Here is a 27,863-nt window from a genome sequence, read left to right on the forward strand (position 1 = left end):
AAAGGACTATCTCATTTCAAATATAGACAGAGAGAATCATACTATCTTTATCTTACACTAGTACTAGCACCCAAAAAATAAGGATGAGTATAGTTTTTTTTGTTCTTATTTATTGACAATTCGCAGTAACACCGGTTAGTACACCATGGTGTACAGGAGCCATTTGATGTTGTTGCCTCGGGCCTCGCTGCGGATCGCCGGAACACGCCAACAAACGATCGCCTAGACAGCCAATATATAACCACTACGTTTTCGACACAGCCAACGAAGGCCAGCTAAGCCCATTCGTTGGCGTTCGTTGGCCTGGTGTGTTCGGACCTGAACGAGCACCAACGAACGTACGACAGACGACAGCACTGAAAAGCGTTTGTTGGCTTGGTGTGTACGCACCTTAACGCAAACGATGAACGTTTTGGATCAAGATTCTTGTTTTGGACCTAGCCTTTTTTTTCAAGCTATTTAAGTTAATACTTTAGACGTCTGAACGTCGTATACCTTAAGGAGTTATTGCAAATTGCAAAACATCTTTTCTTTTTACAGTAGGGATTTCCTTGTCTTCTCTAGCAAAATACAAAATATAGAGCGCTTAAAAGAGATGCAAGATAATATTTGACAGCAGTATATTTTCAATTTGTTGTTTTTGAATGATCCTGTCGAATTTGATTCAACTTCGATTTGGTCGACTCGCTAAATGAAAGTTTGTTGAGGAATGGGCGCTCAAAAATCAATTTTATTTGGCGATAACCCATTATCTTATCAACAATTCTCTAAGCATTCTACTAGTATTTTATTGACTGTGACGAGAGAAGTCAAGACGGACTGACGTTATCGGTTTTCGTCATAATTCATAATACGCACGCTCGTCCTCCGATTTGTACGGATGATCAAATGTTAATTAATAAAATTTAAACAAATTGCGCAGATAATAACTGCACAAAGTATTCAAACTCGGTTAAGTGTATGCAAATTCAGTCAACGAATCAATTATACTCAGGTTCTTCATGCCGTGAAAATAACATCGCAACGGTCGCCCAAAATTTTCTAATGGAATTTAGCTATTAAAGTTTTTAAAACTTAATTATAATGAGTGATGAAAAACAACCACTTCTTACGGGGCCCTGTATTGCTATAGAGCATGCAGAGGTGCAGAGGGAAGCCGTGGAGTTGTCCAGTGAGGCAATTATACCGATCAAAGATGAGAAACCGAAGGCGGACTACTGCCCGGCCTCGGAGCGGCACCTGGAGCATCCGACCTCCAACTTTGACACGATGATCCATTTGCTGAAAGGGAATATTGGCACAGGGATTCTGGCTATGCCTGATGCCTTCAAAAATGCGGGCTTATTGTTTGGTAAGTTTCTTTTTATTGCAATGAGCTTGTCGTATATTTTTTTATCCACATCATGGACATTTACATCATTATTAGATTCTAGGCACAGGCCTCTTCATCAACGAGAATTAGGTATAATTTTTCGTTGTTGTACAGTCAAGGGCACAAATATATATACATTCCCAAAGTTTCAAAATTATGTGTACACTCTTACACCTTAGACAATAAAGTTGTGTTCACATATTTTTGAGCCATTTGTCTGGATCGATATTTTTGCCTTTCGACTGTACCTATTTTTCGTTGCAGTTTTGTTAAACAGGGGCGGCATTTCTCAAACAATATAAGACTAATATCATTAGTCCATGAACTGTCAAATCGTATGGGTAGCCATGGCAACACACCAATAATATTAGACTAATATGATTCGAGAAATGGGCCCCAGGGGCCCGTTTCTTAAAAGCTTGTAACTTGTAATACAAGTGGAAGTCCCTTTCTAACAAAAGCTGTCAAGAAGTGTCATCCGCTTGTATTACAAGTTACAAGCTTTTGAGAAACTGGTATTATCACTTACATGAAACATGTACTAGTTTGTGTGTATTCAGCGTATAAAAACATGTAGATAACTATAACTACTAAACAATCATCAATATTCACTGCTCCTGACTTTATTATCATTTTCTATTAAGATTGTAATTGTGTGATTTGAGATAAGTAGCTATTCATTATTTATTATTATTCACAATGACGGGACTTAATCGCGTAAAGTAAGTGCGTTGTTGTGAATAATAATGAGTAAAAATCATGAAAGTTTAAATCAGTATGCTATTCATAATTTAGTTGTAATCCAGCAGAGTGGAGAAGACAACCCATGGAATTACAAATTGCCTTATGCAAATAATTTACATATACACTCATGGGTAAAATTAGAGGATTACAAAAAAAAGTTTAATTACTAATTTTTAAATTGAAATTACGTCAAGTGCTGTAAACCAGTATTTAAACTTTTTTTTTGCGTTCCTCTAAATTTGTCCATGAGTATAGTATAAATCGTATAGTTCTAATAAATTATTATATACATATAATTTAGCAATTTTACAAATCTACAAAACAACTGATTTAATTTAAATGTCAAATTCATTATAACATAACATTATGTAATGATTTATTTTCTATTAAAACAATAAAGTGAGCTAAAAACATAATGACCTAAACTAAAAAACTTACAAATAAAAAATCTGACCTAGGTCTCGGTCGTGTGGTAGGGTGCCCAAAAGGCTGGCCGCATTTCCGCTCTGTATAGCTATGCTGATGCGCTGCGCGAAATAGTGACCAGCCCTCTGGTCACCGGAAGCCAGAAAACGTAGTATACACAACCTGCTACTGTATGAGCAAGGCTTCCGCTGCAACTACTTTAATTAGTTTTGTAGCTTTAATTTTAGTTCAGTTTAGAATTTAATATAGTTGGCATGTAGGTACTAATTATAATAATTATTATTTTAATGTAATGGGTTGATACCTGAATACATTTTTATTTATTTATAAATCGAACAAGTTTAGCCTCGCAACATATAGTTGTGTATATCATATGTCACAGTGAACTGGTTAGCCAATTTATTTATCTTTCCCTGACTAGTTATTAAACCTACTCTCCATTTTATCATTAATATAATTATCAGAGAACAAATATATGAATAAGCAAGTATGCTCTCGTAATATAAATATTTACCCAATTCATGTTACATTGTAAAATGGGCAAATTTAATTGAAGGTTATTCATATCAACATTGTTCTATATTCATCATAGTCAGAGTTTTTGGTTAGTATGATTATTTTTGTAATTCCTAGGAGGCTTTGACACTGTTGTAAAATTTACTTTTTCTACTCATCAACTGTAATGGTTAAATTAAGATTTCGTATACCAAACTGTAATTGGGTACTTTTCATGTATGTGCTCCCAACTCAACTATAATATTAATTTCGAAACGCTTTAGTCAACTATAATGAATTTGACCAAATCGTTTATAGGTACCTATAAAGTACCTAATACACTTGCTATTAACCTTGGCAAAGGAGCCTTGCAGCAAACACTTGTACACATGCATCATTCATTCAATATGATAGGTAGATACTTCATAATCATATTTAAAAACTATTGGTCCTTTGCCGCACACGGCTTGCCTTACGATGTCTACGTCAGTTGAGACCGTTCTTTAAGGGTACTAAGGCCGCTCACTGGACTCGGACGTCGCGCGGCGCGGCAAGCGGCAAATCAAGGCCAATCATACGCTCGGTCCGTCGTCCTAGGCACACACTCACGGATCCGGACGACGCAATCTCAGCGTCCATCGCTAGGATGGCCGCTGAGCGTGCGGCGTCCATCGCGGACACAACGCGTACACAAAGGCTTGCCCGCCGGCGGGGACGTCCATCACGCGACCACATCGACACATTCAGTCCGTTATCAACCCGGTACCGCCGCGTACTGGTTAGCATCACTCCGACAGTCGTCGGGCCTAACTGAGTTTCTTGCTGGAGTCTTCTCGGCTAGGCTAGGTTGTAGCGACCCAGCGACAAAACTCCCATTAGCTCGATTCCCTATACACCCTCAGATCAGGTTGAGACCGCTCAACCGATCTGCGCTGGAGCGAAAACTCTTTAAGAGTATTCCAGCGTAGCAAAACCGTCTCGTGTGATGCGGAAGGGTCCTGGATTTTCCCAAGTCAGGTTCAAAAAAAAATCAAAAAAATAAAGGCCAATCATACATTGCGCTCAACCAAATGTAAGAAGTATTTGCCGCTCGCCGCGCGCCGCTTGCGTTTAGTCCGCGAAACAAGCAGGGTTCAGTGGGGCACAGAAAAAATCTTTTATTAAAAAAAACATCATATTTCAAAGATGGCACAAAGGTCAATAAGGGGGAACGCCCGATAGAATTATTAGAATTGAACCTTCGTCATTTACTTCTTCCTTTTTTAAAGTGCTACCTGCTTTGCTAACAGTGCCGGATTAAGCCAGCGCGGGGCCTGTAGCAAATTCCATCATGGGGCCCATGGATTGTTTTAATTTTGTCGGACGAAGTGAAACTTAGATTTTTTACGGCCACAATGCGCAGGTGAGCGGGGGGCCCTCAAACGCGCGGGGCCCGTGACATTTGCTACTTTTGCCACGTGGCTAATCTGCCACTGTTTGCTAATAAAGCGGACTGCCTAGTCCGCTTCAAATGATCTTCCGTATCTCCGTAAAAAAGGGAGCTTTATCTATTAGAGCAGAACGAATTGGCTGACTGACGCAAAGTAAATAGTAAATCGTGTTTAAGCTAACCAGAAACCCATTGACAGGCGTATTCGGCACGCTGTTCATGGGCGCGGTGTGCACGCATTGCATGCACATGCTGGTGCGGTGCTCGCACGAGCTGTGCATCAGGAACCAGCGGCCGGCGCTCAGCTTCTCCGAGGTTGTTGAAGACGCCTTCACATCCGGCCCGGTGCCGTTGAGGCCGTACGCTAAGAAAATGAAGTAAGTTGACGTATAATACCTATAAGATTGAATCGCTCGGTGTTTGAGCACACTGCATGCACATGCTGGTACGGTGCTCGCACGAGCTGTGCATCAGGAACCAGCGGCCGGCGCTCAAATTCTCCGATCGAGGTGGTGGAGAACGCCTTCACGTCCGGACCGGTGCCATATGGCACTTAAGTTTATCGTAGTTTTAAATTAAGGTACGTTTAGATCTGCCGAATCGCACCAGCGCACTATTTGCGAATCACTCGCGCACTATACAATACCTACAGTGTAAGCTGCAGAGTTAAGTCATAAGTGACCCCCCTGAAAACAAATTTATATGCAGGGGGGATCACCTTAACTCTGGTGCTTACTGTACGCGCTCTGAACAGCGTAAGTCCTTCTCTTTAGAGTATTTAATAGACCCTGGCCATTGCGTCTATTTAATAGACGTATTGGCCAGGGCACCGTATGAAGCAAGTTAATCTAATACGCCTCAGCTCGCCTCGGAAGCTCGGAATACATAGCCCCATTTCGTCTGTACGCGAAAAAAAGGACAGAATATTATATTATCGTAGTGCTGGCCCACTGCGGCGAACGGTCTTAATGCATTTAAAAGTCCGTGTCCAGTCCCCGCTAAGTTAATGGTTGGCTAGATCCGAATAATGAGATTTTTGTAACTCATGAAATTTGTGATGCTGTATTATGGTGATGCTGATGAGGATAATGAGTGTGATAGCGGTCTTGTTTCGGAGCTCCTTGATATTATTTAGTGTTCGTAGCCAGTTCCTCAGGTGCATTCCGGTGGTATTAGAGGTGAGGTAATCGTTGCAGTATGTTTTATGGGTTTCGGTTTTGCAGCGGTGCTTGATGTAGATGGGAACTTGGACAAAGTCAGGAGCTCAGTGGAGAGTGGCGGCGGTTTTCGCTTTGAGAAATACGATCTTTAGAGGAGATCAGCCGGAAAGCCGTATTTACGAAAGCATTTTTGCCCAAGCTGGAACGCAGACCTTCGCTGTCGGCGAATAAATCCCGGTTTAGTTAATTTGCTAAACTGATAAAATAGGCACCCACTTATGAATAATAAGTTTAACCGTTTTCTTTATCAATACGACATTAATTATTCCGTTCCGTAACACTTCCGTCGTATTTGTTAATGATTACATTCTAACTTCGTGATCTGTAAAATTTTCCCAAGATTAGTATATTTACTCATTTAACTAAATGATTCAATTCAAAATTTTCCCACCAAAACATGTGAGTGTACAGAAAACTACTAGTCTTATCTAGTTTTTTGACACATTTGTTGTCCATTATATAGATGAATGCAATTAAAAACAATTTGATGTGGTTTATCTGCCAATCAGTGCAAACAAATTTTCAAACTGCAAAAATCGACTAACGGCAAATCACAACAAACTGTAAAATGTAACTTATTTCACAGTATTTAGACCTATTTTGGTATGCACTTTGTAGATGTCTAATTGGACTCGAGAGCTGAATATCGGAACAATATACGAGCGCTTTTGCGGTTAGTTCATTGGATCGGTATTAATGTGCGGAATGTTTCCTATCTCAAGATCTATCTCGAGTAGTTTGCTATCTTGTTATTGATTTATTTAAGTATGATTTATGAACTAAACATTATTGACTAGTGATTCTGTGAGCTGTAGGGAGACCTCGCGAGCATAGGTACCTTAAAACTAAATAAATATATATTTTTATAGCGGAGTATATAAAAAAAAACCAAAAACTGAATTTACTACAAAAATCGATTTAATCATCGAACCTGCTCACAAAATTTCACGACAATAGGTTGAGAATTGCGACCTGCGGTGGCACACTGTAGGCTGACATTCGGCTCTCATTGACATAGAACGCAAAGTTGTTATTTTAATTTTTTTTATTGAAATAGGTTTTGCCCAGCATTGTTATGGTAACTTTCGAATTTGGGACGATTTGGCATAAAGTGTCGTTATGATTTTTTTCCCCAAAAAAATTTACGTAACAGGAACAAAAAATCTATTTATTTTGAAAACCGCAAAACAAACCGTAATATCTTCGCAGATGGTTATACTACGAATTGTTTGTGATTTTTTGGCGTACTACACACTTCCGTCACGAGTGCGGTTTTTTTTAAATCGTTTATTGATTCTATGGAAAAGACACTAAAACCAAAGTTGTTATTTTAAGATTTTTTAGATTGAAATGGGTTTTTATTTTTACGAGCATTTTATGCTAACCTATGAATTTCAAATCATTTGTTGTAAATAGTTTAGTTATGTTTTTTTTTCGTAAGCGGCAGTGAACTAAGAAAATTGCCATAGAATAAAATTAGCGGATGTTTTAATTAACGGTAACAGACTGTTTGGTGCATGAGTGCATCCGACAATAAATCCGTTTTCGGTGTATATATTATAGTTTTTCAAGCGTTTTGCTTATTTTAACAGATATGTTTGTTAATGTTTGTAGATTATTTAATAAGTGTCTCAAACGGTTCCGTAGCGATTACCAACTTAAAGCTTATTGATACATAGTAGCAAATCCATTTAAGCCAGTTTTGTCCATTTTAAACCAAAACATTTATTTACCCACAAGCGTTTTAGCTAAAATATAATAAGTAAACTACAATAGCTATAGGCATAGAACAGCTGATAACAAACTTCCAGACACGTATCAATTACTATTAAACAGTGTGATGAAAACTTCCACGACAATATAGATCGCGGTCGGCTTAACTTTTCCATTTAAATTTGTTGTAATAGTGTATAAATAGTAACAAACTTATCTACTATGCTAATTTACACAAAGCTAACTATCATTGGCTTAATTGTACCGACATTGTGGGAGATGACAACATTATTACCACAGGTGTGTAGGTGAAAACCTAATATTTGTAGAGATAATTTTAAAACTAACTCGGGACTTAATCGCGTCTGCCTGTGACCACGAACGTAACGTCACGTTCGAAACGTCAGGCCATAAATAAACGTAAGTTTGTACGCGATTATGTCCCGTGTTAGTTTTAAAATTATAAGTGAAAATAGTGTTAGTTTAAATCAGTAATTGTAGAGATGTACGGCACAGCGAGATGCCATCTCGATCGATCGAGAGAGCTATTACCTAATAACCTGTGAAGCGTAGCAGCGTAGCTATATATATATAACTTATGAATTTTATGCTATTTAGTAGGTACCTATATTAGTAGAAAAACACTTTATTGCCCAAAACGAGTAGGTAACACGGAGCTCATCCCTGTGAGGGTTATCTTTAGGCTGAGCTCACATTTGTACGAATACGCAAATCCTATACGGATTACTCCTCCGAATGTGTTAGGTTTAAGATTCAAGGTTTTACCGAGCCATGTTCATTTTCGCCACACCAGCTGGTAAGGCTCTCTTGATTGTTCAAAAACCGATAAGAAAGTTGCATTTTAATTATCCACATGTGGGGCAAAGTAATCAGATGCAAATTTTGAGTTGTTTCCTCAACTCAAAATACAACATGTAATACATGTGTTGATGCTTTTAAATGATGATTTTGAAATATGGTGACTACTTCAAGTAGGTATCCCAAAAAATCGGCCGTGCATCTCGTAAGCTCGTGACTCTATCTAACGTAAAATCAAATACATTATAACTTTGTTCATATTTTACCGTTTCTCTCTGTCTTTTGACAAGAGCATTCAGAATCATTAAATATTAATATTGGTGTCAACATGTCTGCTCCAACATTTAAGCGAAATGTACACCGAACTGATAAAAGCAATCTGTTTACAATTACAATATCGGGTACTGGGGCACTATCGTTATATCCAACCCATTATAAAAGATTCCACGCTATCTGGGCCAACCTCGAGTTCAAATGCCAAGCGGAAATTCTAATGGAAGGTTTAATGAATAAACATTTTGATAATTATTATAATATCAGATTTGGTCGCGTGCTCTGATATTTTTTATAATTTTTTAATCCCTCCGAATCCTTAAGAGTTTTTGCTACCATTAGGACATCTCAATAAATTTATTTTACTTCCCGTGGTATTAAGAATAAACTTTATGAACCAGAAAATAGTAACATTTTCTCTAGAGTTGGAAGTCTAATTTTAGTCTTTTTTGATAGGTATTGAATTGAATAAAAAGTTTGGGTCGCATTTGTCACATGATAAACTATAGGTACGAGTAGGTATAGTTTAATTATTCTATTATAGGTCTTTAAAAAACCAAACCTAACTTGTTTTTAGAATGGTAAGGATGCTTGCATCTGCAATTCACTAAAAGCTGTTAAAATAGGAGCTAAGTAAATTGCTAAGTCTACAAAATAATAATTTAACATTTCCCGATGTGCCATGAATGACAAAGTGAATTTTCCACCGTCCCACTCTTCGCTCGTGCAACGCCGACGTCAAAGTACTTATTAAGAATTTAATACATTTCAGTCACGTTCGTCCTTTACCCCCGACACACAATACGCCCCCTGTATACAGATACACAGTATATGCGTATGGAAGCAGTACTGTAGGACCTAATTTTTATTTGAACTTCGAGTTATGGTTGATCTGCAGTAAATTTTAAGGTCCAAATCGACTCAATCGTACATATGCAGGAAAAATCGGTTAAGTAGACGTGGTCTAAAATTGTATTGCAAATATACCGAGTACCTAATGCTAAATAAAAACCATTTAATAAGATGCATATTGTATCCATCCACGTTATTGTCAACTATAGGGTATTCGTTTTAAAATTGAATCATGTGTAACCTAGCATTTGCCGTCATCATTTCATCACCGTTGATTCTATCTTGAGCTTTGAACAGTTAAAGCTTGAACACAACTTCTAAAAGCTGATTCCGTACTGAGTAGGTCCGTGGTTGGTCTAATACTGACTGGATTCGGACAACTGTCGTATGTCGCTAGCAGTTCATCGAAGTCTCCAAAGAAATCGGCGCGAAGCACCACTTTGTGCTCGTACTCGTTGTACACCAAAACAGATGAGCTACTGGTTGCAGTTTACACTGTGAAGTTATGGGGATGTTTCCCCCCTCGACCTTGCAGACTCCATTACTCGATGCAATCATGACGTAACCATTATATAGTGACTATAATTAAACACGTTATTAATTGCGTTATATAGGCATGTTTATCTATTACCTACTGCAGATATTAAACTGATACTTTAATGCGTCACGTTATTTAGAGCATGGCAATACAAGGTCTGTTAAAATTGCTACTACAGCGGTTTACATGAGTAGAACTGAACTTTTAAAAGGAAACTAGCCTTCAAAAAAGAAACATAATCTCCATATAATGCTTAGGTTCAAGTTTTCATGAAACAAGTCTCAGGTCTCATGAATCGTATATAATATGGTATACGAGTATGAAATGAGTCTTACTAAAAAAGGAACCCTAATTATTTCGCTATGTCTGTTTGTAACGCGAGCCTAAAGGGCCCGTTAAAAAGTGCGGGTCCTAAGATATCCTCTGTGTTAACTATCTCGTAAACTGTAATAAGTCATACGAGTATAATAGTTTTTTAGTCAAACAAAAGATACTATTTTGCGATTCAAAAAATATTTTGGTATAAAGAAGTATTAAAAAATCTTTGCTATTGATTAACCGTAAAAATGCAAGCCTACTAAAAAGTACAATTCGCATAACACCATCCAAAATAACAACTCCATTGTTCCAGAAACGTGATCAACGTGTTCCTCGTCATAACTCAACTCGGGTTCTGCTGCGTCTACTTCCTATTCGTCGCCACCAATTTACAAGACACATTTCGATTCTTCCACATCAACTTAAGCGTTCACAGCTATTTAGTTCTTCTCTTCCCGCCTATAGTAGCCCTCGCTATGGTGAAAAACCTGAAGTATTTGACCCCAGTATCGCTGATAGCGTCTATAATGACCGCTTGGGGGCTGACGATTACGTTCTACTACATATTGCAAGACTTGCCGAGGACGAATTCGGTGAAGCCGTTCGCGAGCTGGCATCAGATACCGCTGTATTTCGGGACCGCTATTTATGCGTTTGAGGGGATCGGTGTGGTGAGTATCTATGTCCAAGTGTGAAAATTAAATGGACGTTCGAAGGGGGTGTGCGGCGCGGTGTCCATGTTTTAAACAAATGCAAACGTATGACAGCGGCATCAGTGCACGATTGAAGCTTGGCGCCCTGCGCTACACGCCCCGCGGTACGGCCGGCCGCTTTTCAAATAAAAAGGGTTTGTTTATTTCTAATATCAAATAAAACCATGTACTGAAAATCGGCCGAGCTATATCTTGCATTATAGCGCACTAAAAGTTGTACTGTACCTGCATTGTACCTCTGGGCAACTTTAATAAAAATCTGTGTACCTCACCCTTGAATAAGTCATTCAGTCTAACGCTCAGTTCTTTCAAAACAGGCCAGTCAGTGGGAAGCAACTTTTCTGAACGCCCCACAAATGGCAGGGTAGGTGCATTCTTCCGCCCACAGTAACTCGAACCGGGGTATTGAGTATCATTCAATTATTCAACTGCGTAACAAAGAAACTACGCTGAACGCGGTTAGCTGTAGTGGCCTTGTATACGAATCTAGTAGACCAAGGCGAAACAAAAAACAAAAAACTCACAGCTGATATGTAGTTCGTGTGATTAGGGCGGTATCCATTGCAGATACTAGTTCAAGCGTAGGTGACGGCTTTAGTATTATATTTATTCTCAAAACAAGTAATGATTTCAAAGTTATGTTCTTTAATTTTAGTTTAGGACCTCTTCGTAGTATAGTAAGCCGTTCCTCTTGCTCACGTTTGTATATCGTAGGATTTGTTTTTGTGTTATATTATACATAGAGTATGTTATGTATAATGTAACATAAGAATGTAATAAAACCAAGCAGCAAGATGTGCTAATATGTGTCGTTTTCAAGTAAAAGGTACCACATTGTCGCTTGCCAATAAGAACGTTCTAACAGGTTATTCGTATAAAGATGCAAGCAAATTTCGTCCTCATTGTAAGCGACAATGTGGTACCTTTTGCTTTAAAACGTCACATATACCTAAACATTTGAATCTACCTGTAGCTTCTAAGGTTACATTTACGGAAAAAAAAACTTTTTTGTATCGCCTACATAGTGTTTTCTTATCCTGGGTTCAATATCGTATGTTATGAATGAAATATTATAAAGCTTATGAAGTACCTATGACTAGTGTTATTAAACAGGCTCTGTTAAGAGAGCATTGACACTGGATATAGTAGTTATGTCTTATAAGGAACTTTTTTTATTATTATCTACGTCATATTCAAGTTAAAAACAATTTAATCTAATTTTAACTGACGAAACTAGTACAGAAGGCGAACTCAATATCATTTTAGCTATTCTACGGTTCAAAGTTGATTTTTATCATTAAATTTCAATTAGAGCTGATAAACTTAATGAGTATCTTTACCAAAATAAAATAAAATAATAGAAGTTGTGTTACTTTATTGATAATACAATTTGTATACTGGCAGAATACCAGCGGTGTGGCTTGCCGCATCACTATCTCACCATGCTAAGCCGACACCTTTTCTCTGCCACGACACATATTATAAAATAATATCTGGGAGACCGAGCCTTGCTTGGAAAACATATAAAACCTCAAATATGCGCTTTTCCCCAGAGATAAAACCTAGCTAGATCGATTTTTCGTCCCCGAAAACCCCCATATAGCAAATTTCATCAGTAATTATGTTTCTATGCTTTTATTTTGTACTTTTCTTTTTTGTTTTTATCTCATTTAAATGCCATGTATGTTGTAGGTATGATTAAATAAGTTGTCTATCTAATCTATCTATCTATACTAGCCCCCATCCGCGACTTCGTCCGCGTGGTAGTCGTTAAAAACTTTCAACCCTATTTCTATCCCTGTAGAATTTCTTTAAATTCTTTTTGGAGCTCTACAACATTTGAAGATTGTATAATTCAAATTTCAAGGTCTTACCGCCACCGGTTTAGGTTGTGCTCTGTCTGTCAATATAACCCGACTGTTTATACCTATATGTAGATATTATTAATAGCTGACATTCCTGCCTTGGCATTTCTATTAGGGTTATTCTGTACACTAATAGATTTAGGTTTTAATTTATTTAGTTCTCGAATTTTAGTAATATTTAGTGATACAAATGCCCACAAATGCCAATTGTCCATTTTCCCAGGTTCTACCGCTCGAGAACAACATGAAGACGCCTGAAGACTTCGGCGGTTGGAACGGCGTCCTCAATACCGGCATGGTGATAGTCGCTGCCCTATATACTGCTATCGGCTTCTTCGGCTACCTGAAGTATGGAGAACACGTGCTTGGCAGTATCACGCTCAACCTGCCAAACGACTTGTAAGTTTATCTCCATGTAAAAAGGTATATATTGCATCAACATAGGTGATTGTCGCTGCTATCGGCTACTTGAAGTATGGAGAACACGTGCTTGGCAGTATCACGCTCAACCTGCCAAACGACTTGTAAGTTTATCTCAATGTATTAAGGTATATATTGCATCAACATAGGTGATTGTCGCTGCTATCGGCTTCTTCGGCTACCTGAAGTATGGAGAACACATGCTTGGCAGTATCACGCTCAACCTGCCAAACGATTTGTAAGTTTATCTCAATGTATTAAGGTATGATATTGCATCAACATCAATGATAGTGGCTGCCCTATATACTGCTATCGGCTTCTTCGGGTATCTGAAGTATGGAGAACACGACCTTGGCAGCTTCTGATCAGGAAATATATTCGCAAATCAGGAATTTTGACAGGTAATTTGGTAACCCTAATCGCAGGGGAACCTAATGTAAAATGGACTATTTCACTGGCTGGAAGATGATGTTGCGACCAAGTGTGGTTTCATTATTTTATTGTTTTGTGATGAAATGTCTGTGTTGACAGATGGAAGAATTATTTTAAGAACACATGCTGTGGTTTCCCTAGATATTAATATATTTTCCTTTTCAGTTTAGCACAAAGCGTCCGCGCAGTGATGGCTGCGTCCATATTCCTTTCTTACGGGCTGCAGTTCTACGTGCCCATGAGCATCGTGTGGCCCGTCGTCAAGTCGCGACTGACGTCTGAGAAGGCTCTTAAGCACGGGGAATCCGTCACCAGACTCGTATTAATCACTATCACATGTAAGTACTGAGTATGGTTCTTCTCTCCCTACTTGTTAAGGCTGCGCACATCGCTAAATTTACGAGTACCATCTTATTCGCCAATTAGTAAACCTTATTAATAAGGTGCAATAGTTCTACGTGGCCATGGCATTTCCCTTCATTAAGTCGCGACTTAAGCTTACTTTCAGATGAGAGTGAGCTGTAACGTAACGGGGACCTTCGCTTTGCTCGGTCAACAAAGCCGAGGGGGAAATTCTAGCCGACTTCGACAATTACCAAAAAACTTGGCAATGTAATTTGGAAATATCTCATCAAACATCAAATATTTATTCAGCAAATAGGCAACAAGGGCACTTTTTACAAGCAATAAAAATAACCAAAAAATCACAAAAAAAACAATTACAAATATGGAATCAATGAAATATTAGATACTTTGTTCGAGATGTATCCAGTCTCGAATTACACAAAAAAAAAACTATAAAAAAAATACTAACAACAGACAAGTACTAAAATTGTTTAGAGATGTAAAAGTCTCTAGGTGTCAGAGATAAAAAAAATCATCAAATTATCCTTAGAGATATAAAGGGTCTAATCTAAATAAGGAATTTAATAAAGAATAAAGAAAGTAATAAAAGTCAATAAAATAAAGGACGTCAATATTTTAAAATTTAATAAATAAATGATTATGACGTGATTCAACTAGCTATTTTTTTTTTTCAAAGTTTTGCCAACCCCTAACTAACCTTTGGTTTGGGTTGATTTGGTTAGATTTTTGAGATTTTTCAAATAGGTGCCGCGAGCTACGAAATACTAAAGTCACTCGCTACGTTATCGTTACTCCGTGTACAAAACGAGATAAACTTGCGTCTTATATAATGCGATTTATTGAAGCGTCCTGTCAATTTGCAACGGGACACGTTAATTGACTGGCCAATAATTAATAGTTACTAGCGGAAAATACTGCTTATCAATATTATTGACAAGCCGTCTGGATCGGTGAGTATTTGCCAGTTTTGCGGTCAAAGATCGAAGAAATGCATTCACACGATAAAATTTATGTATAAATGACCATTAACAGCTGATTAACAGACCATCTCACTTCGTAATAAGATTTGAGAATCGTGAGTCGTGAGATTATAGGGTATTTGACTGTATTTAATTTAAATTATTTCACACCATGCATGAAATAAAGCAGCAGATAATTATTAGAAAAACATAGATAGCAGTTATTTTTAAACACGAGTTTTATTTAATAAATCGGAAAGAAATATAAAAACATTACACTCTCTTTTTTGGGCAGTCGTGTAAAAAGTAGGTAAGTTGCCCGTGACGTCATTATGTAATGTTTCATATAAATTCCATACTAGCAAATCATTTGGGCAGTTCTAAATAAGAGACTGATTTGACTAGTAAGAGAATACCCTATTGTATTTTCGATGGGCTCGATGGCATAACTTTTGCCAAACGCACCGACGAAGCTCAAAAGAGCTTTGAGAGGTTTTTGTAAGTCAGGGTCTAAAACAAATTAAATAAGATGGGTCAGATGGGTGGATGGGGACATAAAAACTCGAAAATGCGCGTTTTCCCAGTGATAAGACCTAGATCGATTTTTCGCCCCCGAAAACCCTCATAGCAAATTTCATCGAAATCGTTCGAGCCGTTTCTGAGATCCCCGAAATATTTATATGTATTATGTAAGAATTGCTCGTCTAAAGGTATAAGATAAGATTGATGGTCGGTGCTTTATATCGTGTTTTGTTTTAATTTATGTTGTTATGTAAGTATGTAACGTTGATGAGATCCACTTGTTGATAATGAGTTGTCATTGAAGTGACTTTGTCGTGATTGTCTTAATTTCATTTTTAGGGTAGGGTTAGGGTTACGTACCCAAAGAGTAAAAACGGGACCCTATTACTAAGACTTCGCTGTCCGTCCGTCCGTCCGTCTGTCACCAAGCTGTATCTCATGAACTGTGATAGCCGCTATAACAACAAATACTAAAAACAGCTAGAATAAAATAAATATTTAAGTGGGGCTCCCATACAACAAACGTGCGTCATTACCTTGCCTTCGTGCGAGAGTCCGACTCGCACTTGGCCGGCTTTTGGGATAACCTAAAAGGCTACAAAAAGGGTAGGGTAAAAGCTAAAGGCTAGTGAAATTGTAATTATTTGAGACTAGCTTCTGCTCACGAATTCGTCCGTGTTAAATTCGTTTATTGTTATCTCATATGTACTCTCACCTTATAATAATTAACTTTCTGTGAGATGTGATTTCTGAGATTAAAAAAACTTTACTAAGTATACCTACCTTTTCTACTCAATCTACACCTAATTATTGGCAAACTTCAAATTACTTTAAGGAAGCTTTTTCGGATATATTTCAGTACTGAAGAATATGCCACGTATCCTGTACTTTCCGATAGAGTACCTAATTTTGTAGTATTTGTTTATTAATTTAAATCATTAGAGTATCAATGCATAAAGTTCAATTGCCGATTACCGAGTGGAAGATTTCGACCACCGTGCGTTGCAAACAAATACATTAAGAGGAATGCACTCTTGAAAATGTACGCAATCAATTTAGAACTTTACTGCAATGCTCTAAGGTATATTATAAATAAATTAGGTATATCCATTGTAATGTACCTGAGACTCAGGAAGCATAGCAACAGTTATAATAGTTTATATAGATTATTAATGAATTTGATGTTTATGTTTACAATAATAACAAATTACAAAAAATTGCTTATTATGGTTGACACCACTCAGTGAACATTTTTGATGAATCTAAGTGTCAAATAATATTTGACATTTAGTTTTGTTTGATTTTTTGGTGATGTTTTGTATGCTTGTTAGCATACAGCAAACTTTGGAACATTAGCAAGTGCATGTAAATAATTTATTTATGAATAATATATCAGGGATTTATTTGGCCTGAAATTTTTGTATTTCTACTGTCGCTACAAATTAAAATGAAATTAAAAAATACTGGCGGCTGCTATGTGTTCCAACCAAAGATAGATATAACTACGTAATAGATGGATACAGTCTAAGGAAAAAACGTGCCTCGAAAATCAAGAAAATTTTATTCTCGATCAGAGGGCGCAACTAGCTTTGGCCTACTGTCGTATAGATGGCGTTGACGGTTTCGTTTGTTATTTAACAATTTAAACGCATATCAGTAAAAGAACATGGGTCAAAATAATAAAAATAATTAATGCAAATAAAAAAAATCATTTATCCATATTTAAATACATTTTATCGTATTTTTATAAATCTTCATTTTTAATATTGTCTTCGGTTACCGCGATAGTTACTCATGAAATAAAACTATGAAAACGGATTATATCGCGTATATTGAATTTATAATACATCCCGACGTTTCGAACTCTTTACAGCGTTCGTGGTCAACGGGTGACTGAGGAAAAATTACAAAATGCAAAAATACCCACATACTAAAATAATGAACAATCATAGACTACAAACTTTAAGGCTGGTTGTACATGCAAAATCGGTTCATAAGGCTAGTTATACACTATAATTATTTTTCAAGTAAAGATATATATATATATACGCGATAAAAATAAACTATGCCGGCTCCAACCCTACACCACGGACCCGAGAAGATTTAATTCCCTCCTAAACTGTAGGAGGGTATCCCAATATGGGACCGGCAACAAACTCGGCGGGACACATCTTTTCAAAACATCAGAATGTCCAGCATCATCCAACACTACGGTCTCACAGTCTATGTCTCGCTTGCTCCTTTATCAGGTGGACTACAGGATCCCAAGCTGGTGGTAGAGAAAAGCCATCTTCCCTATTAAAGTTTGGATATTTCTTAATCTCAATGGCCTCGCGCAGCATTCTGGGTATGTAACGCTTCTCCTTGGCAAGAACCAGAGGCTTATCAAACTTGATTGAGTGATTGGCTTTATCCATGACATGCTCACAGACAGCAGACCTAGGTCGACGGTGCTTGACATCAGCTATGTGTTCCTTCACCCGAGTGGAAATGCTCCGTTTCGTCTGCCCGACATATGATAGGCCACACTCACAGTCCAGCCTGTACACTCCTGCAGTCTGTAGAGGGGTATTGCATTTTACAGGCCTCAGGAATTGTGACATCTTCTTCATTGGCTTGAAATATGTTTTTATAGAAGCACGCTTCAAGATGTGGCTGATCCTGTCCGTGACCCCCCTGACAAAAGGCAGAATGGCAGGCCTGCGCTCGACTGTGGGGATCTTAATGTGGGACCTCTGGTTGACCCGCGGTATCCTGAGCTCGTTTGCCTGGAGCGCGCGCCTGGCATGCTGGAGCTCCGCGGCCAGATGCTGGTCATCACATATCCTCTGGGCTCTCTGAAACAAAGATTTGCCTACTGTAACAAGTTGACTGGGATGGTGATGCGATTTGCCATTTAAGTACCTATCAGTATGAGTAGGTTTCCTATACACAGTGCGACCTAGGGTGTTATCAGGATTTCTTTTTACCAATACATCTAAGAAGGGGAGAGAACAGTCTTTTTCCAACTCCATAGTAAATTTTATTTTGCTATGGATGGAATTTAGGTGATCCAAGAAAGTTGAAACACTACTTTTTGGAAGTATAGTAAAAGTGTCATCTACGTATCTTTTAAATATCTTCGGTCGCACAGGAGCCAATGAGAGTGCCCTCTCCTCGAAGTCCTCCATAAAGATGTCAGCGACTACTGGAGACACCGGAGACCCCATGGCCACGCCGTCGACTTGAAGATAGAATTCACCATTCCATAGCAAGTAGCCAGATGTAAGGCAATGTTCCAACAGCTTAGCATATTCCTCTGACATGTTCTGCTCACATAACCTCTTCTTGACAATTTCAATGCAGTCTTGTACCGGTAGGCTTGTAAATAGCGACTGGACGTCAAAACTGACCATGATCTCATCATCAGTCAATGTTAGGTCTTTAATCTCACCGATGAAATGGTAAGAATCCTTTGTATGCGTGCTAGTGTTACCACGTAATGCTGAGAGGGCTCCCGCGAGGTACTGAGCCAATTTATATGTGGGAGCATCTATCTGGCTCACTATGGGACGTAGTGGGGCACTAGGTTTGTGTATTTTTGGCAACCCATACAACTTTGGAGGCACGGGGCAGTCAGGAACTAAACTTGCAACATTCAGATCAAGGCTCTCCGAGTAATCACTAATTAGTTCTTTAGTGGTTTTCAATACTTTCATAGTCGGGTCCGTCTTTACATGTTTGTAGGTTGTAGTATCCGCTAATAATTCCCTAATTTTCTGGTTATAATCTGAAGTATTAAGTACAACCGTCGCATTTCCCTTATCCGCTCGAAGAATAGTAAGGTCTGGATCATCGCGTAACGTTTTCAACGCGGCCGCCGCAACGCGGATACCGCGGGTCAACCAGAGGTCCCACATTAAGATCCCCACAGTCGAGCGCAGGCCTGCCATTCTGCCTTTTGTCAGGGGGGTCACGGACAGGATCAGCCACATCTTGAAGCGTGCTTCTATAAAAACATATTTCAAGCCAATGAAGAAGATGTCACAATTCCTGAGGCCTGTAAAATGCAATACCCCTCTACAGACTGCAGGAGTGTACAGGCTGGACTGTGAGTGTGGCCTATCATATGTCGGGCAGACGAAACGGAGCATTTCCACTCGGGTGAAGGAACACATAGCTGATGTCAAGCACCGTCGACCTAGGTCTGCTGTCTGTGAGCATGTCATGGATAAAGCCAATCACTCAATCAAGTTTGATAAGCCTCTGGTTCTTGCCAAGGAGAAGCGTTACATACCCAGAATGCTGCGCGAGGCCATTGAGATTAAGAAATATCCAAACTTTAATAGGGAAGATGGCTTTTCTCTACCACCAGCTTGGGATCCTGTAGTCCACCTGATAAAGGAGCAAGCGAGACATAGACTGTGAGACCGTAGTGTTGGATGATGCTGGACATTCTGATGTTTTGAAAAGATGTGTCCCGCCGAGTTTGTTGCCGGTCCCATATTGGGATACCCTCCTACAGTTTAGGAGGGAATTAAATCTTCTCGGGTCCGTGGTGTAGGGTTGGAGCCGGCATAGTTTATTTTTATCGCGTATATATATATATCTTTACTTGAAAAATAATTATAGTGTATAACTAGCCTTATGAACCGATTTTGCATGTACAACCAGCCTTAAAGTTTGTAGTCTATGATTGTTCATTATTTTAGTATGTGGGTATTTTTGCATTTTGTAATTTTTCCTCAGTCACCCGTTGACCACGAACGCTGTAAAGAGTTCGAAACGTCGGGATGTATTATAAATTCAATATACGCGATATAATCCGTTTTCATAGTTTTATTTCTTCATTTTTAGTTTTAAGGTGTGTCGATAGATGGCAGTGAATTTACTGTGGTTACAAAATCTACTATGACAGTACCGCTCTATCTTATTATATCCTCTTTGGTTCCAACTTACGTTTTTCTTTTATCTCTATACCGGTTAAACTTGCAAACATTGAGTTCAATATAACAAATTTAAAAACCGAACAAGCTTGTTCGAGCATTTATAATTTATAAACGAAAAATACAGGAGCAAACAACTGTAACCAATCGACTGAGTTAACTAGTAGACATGGAGGCTATATAAAGGAGCCAAATCTCTAGACAGTAGACATTAGTAGACATAAAGCTGAGACGACACAGCATGTCAGTGTCAGTACGATGGTTGAGACTACAGATGGACCGTAATTATTCGGTATTCGGCATATTTTTCAATGTACGTATTCGGTCGAATAGTTCGGTTCCTGCTGCCGAATATTTACCGAATAAACAATTTTTTTTAAGGGCTCTATGCGCGGATGCACTTCGCGATCAGGTATAATACGTTTCCGTTTCTTTTCATAGACATTCCCGGTCGGTCGGGAGGAGAAGGGTCAAAAACACGTTATGTGTCCGTGGACATGGATGAACTTGTTTTCAGCGTTTTAGGCAGTTTTAGCCCAACCGAATATTCGGTTCGGTATGAGCTGAACCGAACATTCGTATTCGGCAAAATCCATATCCGGCCCATCTCAACGAACTAGAATAACTATAGAAGTCTTACTAGAGATCAACAATAACCCCACGCATAGAGTAACTTATACTAGAGTGGTACTGTCATAGTAAATTTTGTAACCCCAGTAAATTCACTGCCATCTGTCGACACACTTTAAAACTAAAAATAAATATTTATAAAAATACGATAAAATGTATTTAAATATGGATAAATGATTTTTTTTATTTGCATTAATTATTTTTATGATTTTGACCCATGTTCTTTCACTGATATGCGTTAAAATTATAAATAACAAACGAAACCGTCAACGCCCTCTAAATGAGTGTAGGCCAAAACTAGTGGCGCCCTCTGATCGAGAATCAAATTTTCGTGATTTTCGAGGCACGTTTTTTCCTTAGACTGTATTCATCTATTACGGTGTTATATCTATCTTTGCCCCACGGGAATTGTGCCGCGAGCGACTCAACTTTACACTGCCGCGCAAGAGGTTTGACAGTTTTGACATACCTTAAAGGGCCCACTGACTGTCAGTCCGTCGGACGATATCGGCCTGTCAGTTAGAACAAAAATTTGACAGTTCCGAACAACTGACCGGCAGATATCGTCAGGCGGACTGATAGTCAGTGGGCCCCTTAATAGATTTTTATCAGATATCATCAGATTTTATATTTTGTTAGATACGTGTCAATCTTCAATATACGCTGTGATCATTGTAATTGATGTTGCTTGTCACGCTTTAAACATGACAAAAATCGCAATACATTGCGTCTTAGAATAAACTTCTAAAGTGTACGAAAAATAAAAAAATCAGAAATCATCGCATTTATTCGTGATAATCTATAACATCCAAGAGTATAAAACAACAAAGAAATATAAACATAAAAATAAATAAATAGTTTATTACCACTACTACCAAATGTGTCGTTTTCAAGCAAAAGGTACCGCATTGTCGCTTACAATGCGGACGAAATTTGCTTGCATCTTTATATGAATAACCTGTTAGAGCGTTCTTATTGGCAAGCGACAATGTGGTAACTTTTGCTTGAAAACGACACAAATGGTCCCGCCTCAGCATACTGCTAACCCAAAAGTCAGCGCTGGGGCCCGTTTATCAAAAGCTTGTAGCTTGTAATACAAGTGGACGTCCCTTTCTAACAAAAGCTGTCAAAAAGGGACTTCCACTTGTATTATAAGCTACAAGCTTTTAATAAACGGGCCCCAGATCTTCCGGCGAGACCGAAACACAAGTTATTTTTAAAAGTCGCTAAAAATGTTGGTCAGTTTGAGGACTTCAGCCTATAGTTTAATTCAATTTACGCTACAAGGCCCACCCGGTATATATTCTGTCGCTGACTTTACATTTATATTTTGTTTTCCTTTCTTACAGTCGTTGCCGCCGCCATAATCCCCAACTTGAGCGGCATCATCTCCCTAGTGGGCGCCGTCAGCAGCTCAGCCCTAGCGCTCATCTTCCCGCCCATCATCGAGATCATGACCTTCTGGCCCGACAACCTCGGCAAACACAACTGGATGCTGTACAAAGACCTTCTGCTGATATTGTTCGGGTTGACTGGCTTCGTGTTTGGCACGTATGCCAGTGTGAGCAATATTTTGCATTAGTTGCTTGGATGGAAAGCTAATTTCGATGGAATGTATTTAACGCTTTTTATGTCAAAGTCGTGAAATGAGCGTCCAGGTCAGAGGGGCTAATGTAAACATAGAAATTGGAATATTGCCTATCTGCGTCCTGTCACCTGAATTATGCAAATGAGATAGATGCGATCGAATTTCGATCTTCGCGGTAGCCATCCTGTTTCTTAAAAGCTTGTACTTGTAATACGGTTATAAGCGGAAGTCTTTTTTGGATTAAATGTGTTGTAATTAAACATTCATGAATTTAGCCCTATATTATAGAATTATCTGGTTCATAAAATGGCCTTTGAAGTAAACTGTCTAGGTCTTTAAGTGACCAGGTTTTATGACGTCATTTCACGATTAGTACAATTACAAGCTTTACAAGCAGCTCAAGCTTTACAAATTGCCGCGTCTAATTTAACTTACGACTTTGACACAAAACGACAAGGCGGAATTAAGGAGTTTTACCAAATAATAATGAACATTAAGTGGATAGTAAGCTTACAATAGTCGGGGCCTTTTCTTCAAATTCGCATGACGTGGCATTCAATAGGTTTGTTTGACCTAAACCTTTGAATACTGCCCTATTAAACCATATTTTTGCAACTTGCCATAGTGAATCGTGTACCCTGATCTATGGTCTCTTTACCAAAGGGCCTATCGCAAACATCGAAAAATTGAAAAACGTTTTCTGCTTCTCTGTCGCTCTTACCATCAGGTGATCCGTCTGCTTGTTTGCCTCTTAGGAATTGTGCCTGTTTCCGTCCACTTGTTCAGTTTTCGTCCACTTGACAAAATTTGAGATAACCTACATTCTAGCACAAATTTGGACTTATTGCAATCCTTATTATTTAAACAATATATCTATCTACATAAAAATGTAATTTTGCAAGTAGCAAACTAAAAATTAAATATATTATTTGCAAATCCGTCAAGTGGACGAAAACTGAACAAGTGGACGGAAACAGGCACAATGACCCTATATCATAAAATATATACATAATACAAGAATTATTTTCGATGATTCGATGTTGGCGGTAGGCACTCAGGTCCACTGACGATTTGGATCACCAAAGATTTTGATAAACATTTATTTATTTTTCCGATCATGACAATAATTGTATGTAGCAAGAATTTAGATCTGTTTTTCTTTTTTATATTATTATATGTATAGTTGTTAAATGAATTTATTTTTAAATGAATCGTGACTTATGGATGAAAAAAGTATTATATTCTAAATTCAAATTATGAGATGTTATTTAGAGTCCCCGGCAAGCTCGGCCGAATTTCACCTTCCCATACAAACGGAGTTTCGTTCTCATTTTAAAAATACGTGTTGGATTGTAATGAAACTTTGCACATACGATCACATGAGGTATATCTAGGTCTGTAATTAGTTTATATACCTCTAGTATATAAAACAAACGAAATAGAGCAAAAACAAGTTTTGTATGAAAAACTTAAATTCGCTGTATTTTTTTAACTATGGTATTTGAAGCTACATAAACTAATTACATACATAGATATACCTTATCCTATTGTAAGTTCAAAGTTTCAGAGCAAACTAGATAGTCGTTTTAAAATGAGAGCGTAACTACGTTTGTATGGAGAACCTAGCTTGCCGGGGACCCTTAAATGGTAATTATTAAATGTGTCGTTCTCAGAGAAAAGGGGCTTTACTCAGTGGGCGCTAACATATTATCTTAAGGTGTTACGTTTGGGTTTCTAAGGATGCATATACCCCTTTGAACGCTTGTACGTCATAAACAAAAACATCACTCACACGCCAACGCGCGAGCTAATGTAAACCTTATTTGAAAGCACAGATTTAATATATACGCTAGATGACGCAAATACCACGATTTGTATTGAACCCAAGCGTGCCGACTTTTTCATACAAAATTTACGCGTTATATAATTTTAAAATTACTTATCTGTGATAGGAAATATGTTCTTGCCTTTGGGTGCTCGCAGTTTTTAAGTTTTCACGGACGTCCGGCTGCAACAACGCGGCGTGGACTGTAAAGAGCTACGAGCAACCTCGACGCTTGGTCGGGGTTCGGACACGCGAAGTAGATGCATTTGCGTCTTCTATGGTATATTTATTTCTGTGTTTGAAAGTGTGAAGGTTACTTTGTTAACAGCGTACGCCATAACACTTGTGTCCATGGCGTTATGGGCGCGACTAGTTACGACGCCTTTAGGTGTTCTTTTTCAAAAGGTTAAGCCATACTATTTTTTTAGGGTATTTTCTAAGAACGACACAAAACGAGCGTGCATTATATTGGATAGTCACAAAGTCTAGATTACTATTAAAGCTTAATGTGTAGGTACCTCTATTTATTATTATGTGATAATGTTAACATTCCGAATTGAGATTTTGCAATACCTTGGGTATTTTTTTGCTTTGGTGTATGTTGATGTTGATTTACGTATTTGTTGTTGTTATGCATATTGTTAATTCATTATACTAGAATGTCGTACAGTATTTAGCATAATATTAGGTACATTGTAGTGCTATACTATACGCCTCAGTCAATGTTTACCTGATCGTGTTTTTTTTTGATAATGATGTTTTTTATGCTGTTGGATTTTTCTAAAATAAAGGCCAAAAAAAGTATTTGTATCATATTGTTACACTTACCATAAAACCATGATTGTATAATAAAAGAAATGTATACAAAAATCATCATAAAAGCAGGAAAGTATTGACTGCTGGTAAAATAATAGAAAAATCCAACGTGAAAATCATAATCATTTGCAAATAAACAAACAAATATAACGCTCAACTCTCGTTTTCTCAAATATAACGCTTATACTGCCACCGCCTCGCGGTCTTACTTCATTAGTAGCCAAGAATATTTAAACAATACTTAAATATGGTATATTGTTTTCTAAGTGCTACTTAGATATGTAGGTATGTGTTATTCGATCTATTCTATAAATACAAGCAACTTCGTACAAAAGTAATATACAGGGTCTCCCATTCAGTATAGATCAAACGAAAGCCAATGATAGAGGACATAACTTTTAAGGCCTTAAAAGTTATCGGTTTGACCGTTTTGAACTCTATGTACTCGTATGTTCAGCTAAAATTAATAGTTTCGGAGAAATTATCCATTATTTAAAACTTTGCATTTAGTTAGCAAGTATTTTCTAGAAGGTACGAGGTTTCGAAATAAACAAATTCTTTATTTAGCGAGAAAGCCTACCGCATTAAATGTGCTTCTGAATGCATGCTTTAATAATTTTAAGAGATGTTAAATGATATATACACGGTGACTAATAAAAAATAAGTGCATTCCCGTTGCCAGGCAGGTTTTGGGATTATACTAAGCAACTTTTACTATAGGACCAACCCCGAAATCGCGAAAAATAATTTGGCTGGTCCATTTTCTATGGGAGGGTAAATCTTTTTTTCGCGATTTCGTGGTTGGTCCCATAGTAAAAGTTGCTCAGTATAATTCCAAAACCTCCCTGGCAACGGGAATGCACTTATTTTTTAGCCACCATTATAACTGGATAGTTCAATAGTTTCAATACCTTGTGTATTTCAGCTTTTATTTTATTGAATTCTGTTCTTGCTTTTATATATTTCTGAATACCACCCTATGTAATCTAATGTACCCTCAGTAGCTGTGATTTTTAATTAAGTACTATGTAGAATTAATATGCAACAGTGTAGGTATGTCGGTGTACTAATAAATATAACAATTTTGTGTATAAATTTCTTTGTTATATACCTACTGTCATCAATTTTTTTTTTCTATAAAAATTCAACTAATCGACATGAAATTTAAAGAATTCAAGACATTTTTTCGTTTTTTTTTTACATTTATGGCCTTTAAGCCATTTTATTTTTATTTTATTATACAGGTTTTTATACTGTAACCCGTGCAGGCAAGAAAATATTGATACTTACTTTCTTAATTTTTACCAAAAAACAATATTAATAAAATAATTAATAATATCTTTATAGTAATTTATAATCTAAGTATTCAAATAATTTAAAATGGTTAAAGTTGAAGTCGTTAAGGAATTTTTTTTTATCGTTTTTTTTTTTTCAATTAGTTACATAATTTTCGCCTGTAGCAGCAATAGTAGCAGAGCTAAGACCGTCTAGAACCTAGACTGTCTAGTGCTTTCACTGATTTGTAACATCAATTCCTAAGGGTATCCTCATAATTTTTTCAAAATGCTGCAGCGTTGCATATCCATATTATCCATAATTATATTAATTGTGAATTTAAGGGCCTTTTAAATATAATTAATAATAATAACACTAGTCAGTGTTAGGTAATATTATTAGTCCGTCAAAAGCCCACTTAAGTTGGTATTATCTTGACAATTTATTTTCCTAATTGTCAATTTACTCTACAGCTCTACAGTGTAACTGCCTGACTGATCTTAAGTTTTGATCCCCAAGGATAGTGGTAGCAATTGTTTTAAAGTCCTCTACTCTGCTCGTGTACTACTATTATTTAAAACCAACACTGTTGTATTGTCATATCTGCTTGCTTTACATTTTGTTATCACTGGACTGGTTAGTCTGGATATATAATTGTATGGTCTATGTACCTACTGTGTTTACAGATGTAATGCATAATTCTTTACCATCGTATTTTTAGGGAAACGCACGAATCTGTTATGCTATTTCAGTCAGTGTCTGTACAAAAAGTAGAGATTGAATGAAGTAGCATGACAAATACGAACGTTTCCGAGAAAACACGATGGTAAAGGATTATGCATTACCATCCGTATCTTCGTAATGATCTTGTTTTGTTATTGAAAATTGATAGATCTTGCTTTATTCAATATTTAATCTGACGTTCTGCTAATTAAAAATATGAATGTTTGAAATTTACTGAAATCTTGAATGTAACAGTACTTATACGAAAATATAATTAGATATGGTGCAACGCTGTCGTTTTTTTTTAATAATCGTGATATATTGTTGAAAAATAATATAATCGTTAGAGTTAGACCAAGAAAAGTCTGCAGAGATTTTGACAGCACACGCAGTGCCAGTGTTATTTATACGCCATAATTTCATAAAAGTTTGACGTTTAAAATAACACCTGCACTGCGTGTGCTGTCAAAATCTCTGCAGACTATTCTTGGTTTAACTCTTAAGTTCCTTTCGGCTTTGAAGTTAAAACTGCGCGCGAATAAGCACCGCACCCATGCCACAGATAAGTTGCAAACTTGCTTACTAACCTCGACCTTAATAATGGC

At 37.5% G+C, this 27,863-nt stretch overlaps 1 protein-coding gene across 1 annotated transcript; it reads left to right on the forward strand.

Moving 5' to 3' along the window:
• The first annotated feature begins 696 nt into the window (after positions 1-696).
• On the forward strand, positions 697-27,547 carry LOC134743312 (proton-coupled amino acid transporter-like protein pathetic). Its single transcript, XM_063676708.1, has 6 exons — positions 697-1,351; positions 4,666-4,843; positions 10,513-10,870; positions 13,001-13,176; positions 13,795-13,967; positions 22,381-27,547. The coding sequence occupies exons 1-6, from the start codon at positions 1,084-1,086 to the stop codon at positions 22,611-22,613; spliced, it is 1,386 nt and encodes a 461-aa protein (XP_063532778.1). The 5' UTR covers positions 697-1,083; the 3' UTR covers positions 22,614-27,547.
• The last annotated feature ends 316 nt before the right edge of the window (positions 27,548-27,863 follow it).

This window comes from Cydia strobilella, chromosome 1 (assembly GCF_947568885.1).
Source record: "Cydia strobilella chromosome 1, ilCydStro3.1, whole genome shotgun sequence".
Taxonomy (NCBI): domain Eukaryota; kingdom Metazoa; phylum Arthropoda; class Insecta; order Lepidoptera; family Tortricidae; genus Cydia; species Cydia strobilella.